Here is a 10,422-nt window from a genome sequence, read left to right as displayed (position 1 = left end):
GGCTGGTCTGCTGCTCCGGGGCGCCTCCCCCATTCGCGGCTGGAGACAGACAGCTGCCGGGTGCAGGTCAGGCCGAGGCTGGGGGCGGGGAGAGGGGGGGCGGGCTCCAACCCAAGCAAGCTCGGAGTGAAAATAGCTGCGAGCTCACGCTGTACCAGGCACGGTGCTAAGCATTTTACGCGTTATCTCTAATCCTCCCAAGTCTCTTTACGGATGAGGAAACTGACGCCTAGAGGCTGAGCAATTTGCTCAAGGTCACACAGCCGGATTTAAAGGCACAATCTTTGTAAAGCCAAATCCCATGTTCTTTGTATACGTTTCTCTGCTTGATGGGGAAGTGGCCACGGGCTGAGGTGACAGCTGGAAGTAAAAAAGGAAAAGGGAGCCGACTCCTCTGGGAGCGCTTCTCACCTGGGAGAGAAGGGGGAGGCTGGCCCGGCTGGAGCGTCTCGGCTCCATCCCCGCCTGGCCCCCGAGCGCTGCGAACCGGGTGGGAGGAAAGTGAGAGCCGGGAAGCGGGGCGGAGCGCTACGGGACGGGAGGGAGGGGCGGAGGAGGGGGGCGGGCGGGCGGGAGCCTCACCCTGCCCAGGGCAGAGCGGCCCCGCCCCTCGCTGGCCACGGCGCCCGGCCATTGGAGAGGCGCGCTGTCCGTCTCGTCCCGCCACCGCCCAGCAAAACTCCAGCGCCTCGGAGGGTTCGGGTGGTGAGAGCGGTGCGGCGCTGCGTGCTGGCGGGCTTCGCGGAGACGCTGAGCGGCCGCGGCCGGCGCCGGGTTGGAGGCTCGCCGCCTGTAGCCATGACCCTCGCAGTCTGTCCTTCGGCCCCGGCCGGGGGCGTCTAATACCCCACACAGTCGCGCGCAGCTGCGGGAGAGCCCGGCCGCTGCCCCCTCGTCGCCCTTGGCGCCTTATCACACTTCCTTTCCCGGAGCTGGGAGCAGCGCGGGCAGCCGGCTCCCCCGTGCAAACTGGGGGTGTCTGCTGGAGCAGCCCTCGCCACCGCCGCCTCTGCCCCCCGGCTCTGGCCATGGCCTGGCGGGGCGCAGGGCCGCGCGTCCTGGGGGCCCCCGGGGGCGTCGGTCTCAGCCTGCGGCTGCTGCTGCTCTTGGGGCTGCTCCTGAGGCAGGCGCGGGGCTTCGGGGACGAGGAGGAGCGGCGCTGCGACCCCATCCGCATCTCTATGTGCCAGAACCTGGGCTACAACGTGACCAAGATGCCCAACCTGGTGGGGCACGAGCTGCAGACGGACGCCGAGCTGCAGCTGACAACTTTCACGCCGCTCATCCAGTACGGCTGCTCCAGCCAGCTGCAGGTGGGCGCACCTACCCCGGGCGGGACCCCTTGGGCAGGGACGCCCCAAACTAACTCCGTGGAGCCCTTGCCAAGTCGAGCCCCCTGCCCCCTTCCTAAGTCTGAAGGGTATTAACTATCCTGGAGAAGTGATTTCCATTCCCACCCCCACTTTTCTGTCCCTTCTCAGGGACTGGAAGCCAAAACATTGTGTAAGTCATCTGGCCTGCGAAAGGACCCACTCTTACACCCCGCCCTTCCGTTTTTCTCCCCTGCCCACCCGTGTCTGGCCAAGCCCCTAACCCCAGTGGAGCTGAGAGTTATCTTTGCCAAGGATTCTGGCCGCCGCTGCTCGGTGGGCGAGTCCCAGGCAGGGCAGCCAGCTGCAGCTAAGACTTGGAAGGAGAGATAAGGAGACGGGAACTTCTCCTCCCTCACCGACCTCCTTCCTCCCCCCGTATTTTTTGGGTGGGTTATTAAATGAAACACCCCTGCCCCGTTTCTGCAGAATGGCCCCTCGCGTCGTCCTGCATGATTTTAGAGGTCACGAAGTAAGGAATGGCTGCGATGGCTTGAGTTCCTTCTTAGCCTCAGGGTTAAGGGCAGGTTTAGTACTTGGCGGGGGAGAAGATATCACTTGGGAAAAAGGCGTTAGTATGGTCAAGCTCCAGAAGGTAGTTTGTGTATTGGAAGTTTTGTGGGGTTTTTTTGTTTGTTTTTGCAGTCATTAAAAATATTAAAGCTTATGTAATAATATAGAAAATGTTCATCCTACCATAAAAAGTGAAGAATTTGCATATACAGGGTGATTATAATCTTATAACAACAACCAGTTCATTTATTTATTTTTTATTTTTTTTTGCGGTAGGCGGGCCTCTCACTGTTGTGGCCTCTCCCGTTGCGGAGCACAGGCTCCGGAGGCGCAGGCTCAGCGGCCATGGCTCACGGGCCCAGCCGCACCGCGGCATGTGGGATCCTCCCGGACCAGGGCACGAACCTGCGTCCCCTGCATTGGCAGGCGGACTCTCAACCACTGCGCCACCAGGGAAGCCCCAACCAGTTCATTATAAAAAAAAAAAAAAAAAGAACCTAAAGGAAATTTTTAAAAATGTTAACACTGGTTGTGTTTTGACTGGTGAGGCTACGAGTGATTTTTAGAAATTTAGAAAAGAGAGAAGTTGGGGGAAATAGAGGATAGTTATCCAGGCTAAAAGCTTTAGAAATCTGTGGTTCTGGTTGTAACTTCTGAGAGATAAGAAACAGGCAGGTAGCTGACTTACTAGGTGCATGTTTTTACATAGGTCATTTGAAAAGTTGGATTGTGGTTTCAGAAAGATGGTTGGGATTAGACCTGTTGCTGGTAAAATGTCTCTTTGGAAGTTTCAGGACTTTAGAACTAGGTCATAAAAACTTAAGAAAATGATTCTCTAGCTCTCAGTTTGGAAACAGCACATATCCTGACATCAGTGACAATTTTGCTGGCGAAACAGCTTTTGCAGGGATATATATTTTTAATTACATGTATCCTGGGGAGGCAGCCAAGCTGTTTTGAAGGACAGGACTGGATCCCTTTACATGCTGGAAAATAGTTACTTGTAACTCTAGACTTCATAGACAACATCTGTAAGGAGCCAAGCAGACTGTTTATCAATGCTGGAGGAATTGAGGACAGCAACTGGACTCTCCCCTGCTGGTGTTGCAGTTTCAGGGACTGAACATTTATATTTTCCTATTGTGCTTCATTATTATTCTTTGAGGAAACCTGGCCAAACAAACCCCTGGTATCCAGAGGCTTCAACCTGCATCCCATCCTTGGATTTAACAGTATCTCAGTGAGGACATTTTCTCTTTCAATATGAGACTGGTTAAAAAATAATTTTAGGGGATAAAAGAGAGAAAGGAGAGAATATTAACGTGAGAAAAGCCGTATCTACTTTTTTTTTTTACATTTATTTGTACGGTGATAAAGAAATGGGGGGTAAAAATAAATCACCCCATCACCCAAAGGACTGAGTCATTTGGTTAGTCTGTCCAGCTCTTTCAAATAGTAGCTGAAAGGGGAGGGAGACTCAAAGTCAGCTTTTTAAGGTTTATTTCCCCAAGTGTTGTGCAAAAAGGGATTATGTAATTCTTCGTGTCCCTTTTATATATTTATTTATCTGTGTTCTCCTGGAAAGGATTGCTAGACCCAAAAGAAAAAAAGTGTGCAAGTGATGGATTATTAGGTACATTTGTTTGAGGTCAGAGTCAACAGACACCCTGTAGACTGATTTAAAAGTAGATGCGTACTTTGCCCAGAAGCATTCAAGTCAGTTTTGTGCAAGCCTTTGGTCAAACTTCCAAGTCATTGTTTTCTTTGCTCATTTCATGACTTTTCCAGTTCTTCCTTTGTTCCGTGTATGTGCCCATGTGCACAGAGAAGGTCAATATCCCCATCGGCCCCTGCGGCGGGATGTGTCTTTCGGTCAAGAGACGTTGCGAGCCTGTCCTGAAGGAATTTGGATTTGCCTGGCCAGATAGCCTGAACTGCAGCAAATTCCCACCACAGAATGACCACAACCACATGTGCATGGAAGGGCCAGGTGATGAGGAGGTGCCCTTACCTCACAAAACCCCCATCCAGCCTGGGGAAGAGTGCCATTCCGTGGGAACCAACTCTGATCAGTACATCTGGGTGAAGAGGAGCCTGAACTGCGTTCTCAAGTGTGGCTATGATGCTGGCTTATACAGCCGCTCGGCCAAGGAGTTCACCGATATCTGGATGGCCGTGTGGGCCAGCCTGTGCTTCATCTCTACCGCCTTCACTGTGCTGACCTTCCTGATCGATTCTGCCAGGTTTTCCTACCCGGAGCGCCCCATCATATTTCTCAGTATGTGCTATAATATTTATAGCATTGCTTATATTGTCAGGCTGACTGTAGGCCGGGAAAGGATATCCTGCGATTTTGAAGAGGCAGCAGAACCTGTTCTCATCCAAGAAGGACTTAAGAACACAGGATGTGCAATCATTTTCTTGCTGATGTACTTTTTTGGAATGGCCAGTTCCATCTGGTGGGTTATTCTGACACTCACTTGGTTTTTGGCAGCGGGACTCAAATGGGGTCATGAAGCCATTGAAATGCACAGCTCTTATTTCCACATTGCAGCCTGGGCTATCCCTGCAGTGAAAACCATTGTCATCTTGATTATGAGACTGGTGGATGCAGATGAACTGACTGGCCTGTGCTACGTGGGGAACCAAAACCTTGATGCCCTCACGGGATTTGTGGTGGCTCCTCTCTTCACTTACTTGGTGATTGGAACTTTGTTCATTGCTGCAGGCTTGGTGGCCTTGTTCAAAATTCGGTCGAATCTTCAAAAGGATGGGACAAAGACAGACAAGTTGGAGAGGCTGATGGTCAAGATTGGGGTCTTCTCAGTCCTGTACACGGTGCCTGCAACCTGTGTGATTGCCTGTTATTTCTATGAAATCTCCAACTGGGCGCTGTTCCGGTATTCCGCAGATGACTCCAATATGGCGGTTGAGATGTTGAAAATTTTTATGTCTTTGTTGGTAGGCATCACTTCAGGCATGTGGATTTGGTCTGCCAAAACTCTTCACACGTGGCAGAAGTGTTCCAACAGATTGGTGAATTCTGGGAAGGTAAAGAGAGAAAAAAGAGGGAATGGTTGGGTGAAGCCTGGGAGAGGCAATGAAACTGTGGTATAAGGCTAGCCAGCCTCCATGCTTTCCAGATTTTGAAGGGGGCATGCCAGCATTGCGGTGCAAATGCTACTAAAAGCTTCATGCAGTGAATCTCAGTTTGAACAAGCTAGCAACACTTAAGTGACCCCCATAACCCTCCACCACTCTCCCCCGTCTCCCCCCAGCATCATAAAACTAATGATTTTTGCTGCGGACTTTGGAATGATCCAAAATGGAAAAGCCAGTTAGAGGCTTTCAAAGCTGTGAAAAATCAAAACATTGATCACTTTAGCAGGTCGCAGCTTGGAGCGTGGAGGTCCTGCCTAGATTCCAGGAGGTCCAGGGCGATGCTGCTTTTCCCTGCAGGGTGGGATTTGAGCTGTGAGTAGGCAACTTGCAGGGAGAAAGATTAACTTTTTTAACCCTTTAAAAATTTTAAATACTAACTGGGTCTTTCAGATAGCAAAGCAATCTATAAACACTGGAAACGCTGGGTTCAGAGAAGTGTTACAAGAGTTTTAGAGTTTGGCTGGTCTAACATAAACATTTTCTGTGGTGTACTGTCTGCTGTTTAGAACTTTGTGGACTGCTCTCCCAAGAGGTGGTGTCAGAATCTTTCAGTGCCTTTGTCATAAAACAGAATTGTTTGAACAAACAAAAGTACTGTACAAACACACATGAGGTATCCAGTGGGTTTTTCTTCTCTCTCTTCCTCTTAAATTTCAACAGCTCTGTCCCAGACTGCTGCTGTTTTCTCCATTTTACGTTAATGACTCAAAAACAGGTATTTTTTATAGGAATGTTTGCACTGCAGCATGCCTAATGAGGGGGAAAGGAAGGGTGATTCACTTTCTCTACAATCACTTAATTCAGAGGAAAATGATATTTACCAAGTCGACTTACCTTACCCACCCCAGAGACTGACTGCATTGAGCAATGGGGACTTAATATATTTTACTTGTGTGATTGCATCTATGCAGACGCCAGTCTGGAAGAGCTAAAATGTTACGTTTCTTGGCAACTTTGCATTCACACAGATTAGCTATGTAACTTGTGTGTGTCAATTACAATTAAAAGCACATTCTTGGACCATGACATAACAGTTACTCAGCTGACTTTAAAGCTATGGTCAGCTTGCATTCTCAGAATGATAGTGCCTTTTTTTTTTTTTTCCTTTAGCATAAGAATGTTATCAGAGTCTGGTCTGCTTACCACAATGGAGACTTTTTCAATTTTGTAAAGGGAGCTAAGGACAGCTAATCCAACTACTTGGTGCATAATTATTTCCTAGTAATTGGCAAGGGCTCCGGGTAAGATTTCCTTGGAGGCAGTGTGGCCTGGAGTATTTATATGGTGCTTAATGAATCTCCAGAATGCCAGGAGCTTGATTGGTTCGTGGGGAATAAAGTGTAGACCGTATGAAGTGAACTGCAAACTCTAACGGCACAGGTCTTAATTGCCTTTTGCAGAGGTATCCAGAGCTTTTAAAATTTATGCTTTATGTTCCTTGCAAGGGGGTACCCCCTAGCAGACTCTCAAAAGCTGCGATTCTTTTACAATTGTAACTGGCCTTTCCCCTGACCCGCCTCAGGCCTTCTAGTCACCAGATCTCTGGGACAAATTATTGATGATGTCACAGGTTGCTGTCCTTGAAGTTCATACCTGTCTTTGCTTCAGCAACTACCTTGCGATGACTCATTTATTTATTTATTCATGCTCCTCCCCCCTTTAAAACAGGTAGGAAAGCTCTTCTATCACATTTCTTTGTGGAAAAATATTTCCAGGGACTCAAATTTCCAAAGAGGAGTTCAAATTCTGGAAATAAGCATGTCTTTTTTGGTTTGAGCTTTATGCCCCCTGGTTTGACATTTTCCTTTCTTCTTTCTCTGTTGTGGTGTGGTTCTTGACCTGTCTGAGATGAAGATACACGTAAGGTCTGTTGCATGTTTTGGAAGGCAAAGGCTTGGGGCTTTGGACACAGATGCTGAGTGGGCACCGGTGTCCCCTGCTGTGTGTGCTGAGCCTGAGTACCTTGGCTGGACTCTGGGTCAGGGCTCCAGGAGCATGAGAAATGATCCCCAGAAGGACCAGTTGAACTCCATCTGAGACTGCATCGCCTATGAAATGTAAAATGTGAACGCCCTGTGCTGCTTGCAGATGGTTCCCATAGCTGGCCGGGGCCCTGGAGCATGCACCCAGGGGCAGAGCCTGCCCTTACTCACGCTCCGCTCCAGTGTCTTGGGAGTTGTGCGGAGACTCTGGCCCAGGAAAGGAAAGAAGGACCAGGCAGGGGATTGTAATGCAGTTCTCTTTGTAATGTTTCAGGGATCGTGTGACCGACGCAGCACCTAGCAGAGGGCCCGGCATGGAAAGGGTGCTCAATATTTACGAATAGTAACAAATAAGTAACAATAAGAGTACTTGAGTGAACCTGGACCCCCAAGTTTTGGAGCTTTCTGGGTTGTAACGTGTCTCTTCCATAAATCTCTTGCCTTCACAGAAGAAATATATATTTGATCAGAAGTCGTCATCGGTGCAGAATAGATGAGTAGCCTTGGCAGTGTCACAGGCTTATAGGCCGTTCCTTTCACATTCCAGACCACGGAGAGTGTTCACGGTTTTAAGAAAGGAGCTTTGTGGCCAAGAGTTAGATATCAGTTACCTTGAAACGAATCCATCACCTGTTAAGTTGGTATTGGTTTTAAAAAAGGTTAATTATCAGCACATTTATTGAGTGCTAACTGTGTGTAAAGCCCTGTGTTAGGCACCTTAGGGGATGTCAGGGAGGATCAGCTCTGTTCGTCTAACCGACCTGGACTGGGATGCCCCTGGGTCTGCTGAAATTGGCCATTGGTTTCAGGAAGTCGCAGGGGCTACTGAATTGCCATCTGTTCCACGGTCACCATCTCATAAACCTCCTCCTGGGTCTTTCTCCCTTTAACCCATCACTTATCCCTTCCCAGGATTCCTTGCAAATCGATTCACAGGGGTTTTGCCAGAAAGCATCAGCTCTGTTTCATGACAGTCTCTGTGGAAATCTCCTAGGAAGATCACAAACATTGGCTACAAGGACATGAACTCCCACATCTAATATGGCTTCGGGAGCAGGCAGTTTAGGGCTTGGGGTGTTCTGGTGACTCGTACAGGTGAATTTGAGGACGGCATCTTGCTAGGGAAAAGGTTAGCGTTCTTTTTCTTTCTCGGAAATCTAGGATAAGTAGGTATAATTATAGCTTCCTACAAAATCCCTGGGCCTCAACAGGGACCAAGGGCACCTCTGTCCAGCCTCCTCTCTGGCAAACTCCTCTCTCCTCCTTCATAAAGGCCACACCTCAGGGCAGAGGAACATGGGAAGAGTGGAACTGGCCGGGACCGCCTGATGGAGCTGCTTGGTTGATTCATATCCTTTTTCCTCTATGGAGACCTGTCTCCTGATCTCTGAGACTGCTTCTGGTCTGGCAGCTCACCCAGGGACCTGCAACAGGAGAAGCGGTGACACTTTTTATTTCCCTGAGATGCTCTCTGACTTTGCTTTCCCCTGGCCCTCCCTCCCCTGCATCCTCCAAACCTGGAACCTGGGAGACTTCTGTATCTAGGTTTTGAATTGTAATGTTACCAGCACCCCCAGCCCTGTCCTCTCTGGCCCCCCTCAGCCCCCTGGTCACGGAATTCAGTGTTGGGAACCAAGCCGAGGCCCGAGGGTGTAAAGAGAAACTCGACAGCCTCAGCCCTGGAAGGCAGACTCAACTTAAGATTTCACCAGGGTGGTGCAAGCCTCGGCTTCTGGCGAGGTGGCCACAACGGCAGTTAGGGGAGAGGGCTGTGGAGCCCAGACTCTGGAAGGAGCCCCCGGAATCGATCTGTTATACATCCTGCATTTCATTCTATGATGGAGGAGATTGGAGGGAGTTGCTATTCCAGCCAGAGATGTCGAGTCATTGGACTCTGATGGTTCTTTTTGTTCCTTTATTATACTTGGGTTCAGAGTCCCCGTCTGGGTTTGTATTATGTCTGGCAAAGGACCCGGGTTCTCATTTTTCTTCTGGGCCTAGGCTGTAGATCTTGGAAACTCCTAGGAGAGCATTTTGCTCCTACCAAGGATCAGATACCAGAGCCTTAAATAATGGATTTTGTTTCGCTGCGGCCTGGTTTGAGCTGTCTGCCGCTGCCTCTTGCCACGCACATGCACAGAGATGGCCCACTGGGTGTTACCTGGAGGGAAGCGAACCCCGGATCTCCCCAATAGGCCTCTTCTCCTTGGTACACCCAGTTGCCTGTTCCTGGTTTGCCTTATTTCCCTTCTTCTTTGCATCAGCAAATTCCCAGTATTCACCCAGGCAACTTGTAGAGGGCCTGCTTGGGGTCCTATGAGCCGTGTCCTCCAAGCTTTTGTAGCTCCCTGATCGCCTACAATATTCAGTACATGACCACTGTCATCCCAGAAGGCTTCCGGGGAGGGGTGAGAGCCCCTGCCCCCTGGAGGCTGGGTCCATCTGCTCTCCCAGGTGTGCACCTTCTCCCATCCTGCTGAGGGCTCGGGCTGGTATGGCTGAGGGTTTGGGGAGGGGAGGCTGCTTTCCAGGTGTCTCCCCGTGGGGCATCTAGGTGGTCCTGAATTTTTTCCTACCTCACAGGGATGTTGTGAGACTTTAGAAGGAAGGAGGACAAAGGCCCCTCGAGCTCTTTGTAGGAAAGGCAGAATAAGTATCAGGTGTGATCTATGCAGAGATGAATTTCGGCCTGCTGGTGAGGCAGACACGCTCGAGCTCTGTGGCTGTTCTCGGGCCCCCGTGCCACCCGAGCGCCGGCCACCTCGAGGCCTACCTGAGGGACTTTTAGATGTTCGACACAGAGGTACCAGGCAAACCCTCCTACATGCCCTGAACGAGTTGCTGAACGTCAGAGGAAATGGACCCTGCTTTTGAGGATGTACAAACGTATGTCTGCATTGATGTCTGTACTGTAAATTTCTAATTTATCACTGTACAAAAATAAATAAATAAATAAACTTTGCTATTTAATTTTTGTATCAAAGGAAAATAAAGTTTTGTTTAGTAGCTGGTGTGTGATTTGGCCTATTCCTGCAAGTGTCTGAAAGCCCCTGGGAAGCATGCTTACCCAGCAGTGAGAAATAGAGAATTGGGTTTGCAGGGCAGAGGGAGAGCCTCGTCTTTTTTTTTTTTTTTTTTTGCTGGTGCTATTTCCTCCCCCTGGGATTTCTCTTGGGTCAGCAAACCCAAGATAAAGTGATAAAGTCAACAGACTTTATCACTACTGTGGCCATCGGTAACACTCAAGTGGTCACTTGATACTTCGGATGTGACTATAGTTCTCAAGCTGTCACCCCATGACACCCCTTTTTGGCATTCCCAATACATGTAACCATTTTTACACACCTTCCCAGTCCCTTTGACTTAATCTGGCAGCCTGAAACATGTTTCCCTGT

At 49.5% G+C, this 10,422-nt stretch overlaps 1 protein-coding gene across 1 annotated transcript; it reads left to right on the top strand.

Moving 5' to 3' along the window:
* The first annotated feature begins 725 nt into the window (after window positions 1-725).
* FZD4 (frizzled class receptor 4) lies at window positions 726-10,033 on the top strand. Its single transcript, XM_030835861.2, has 2 exons — window positions 726-1,313; window positions 3,672-10,033. The coding sequence occupies exons 1-2, from the start codon at window positions 1,029-1,031 to the stop codon at window positions 4,998-5,000; spliced, it is 1,614 nt and encodes a 537-aa protein (XP_030691721.1). The 5' UTR covers window positions 726-1,028; the 3' UTR covers window positions 5,001-10,033.
* Window positions 10,034-10,422: the final 389 nt, after the last annotated feature.

Source organism: Globicephala melas, chromosome 8 (assembly GCF_963455315.2).
Source record: "Globicephala melas chromosome 8, mGloMel1.2, whole genome shotgun sequence".
NCBI lineage: Eukaryota > Metazoa > Chordata > Mammalia > Artiodactyla > Delphinidae > Globicephala > Globicephala melas.
This window is presented reverse-complemented; position numbering and strand designations above follow the sequence as displayed.

What these genes read in the sequence shown, in the direction of transcription:
- FZD4 (XM_030835861.2), top strand. Translation starts at nt 1,029, where the DNA reads ATGGCCTGGCGGGGCGCAGGGCCGCGCGTCCTGGGGGCCCCCGGGGGC. An exon ending in GCTGCTCCAGCCAGCTGCAG is followed by an intron (nt 1,314 to 3,671) that starts GTGGGCGCACCT and finishes TGACTTTTCCAG; the next exon opens with TTCTTCCTTTGTTCCGTGTA.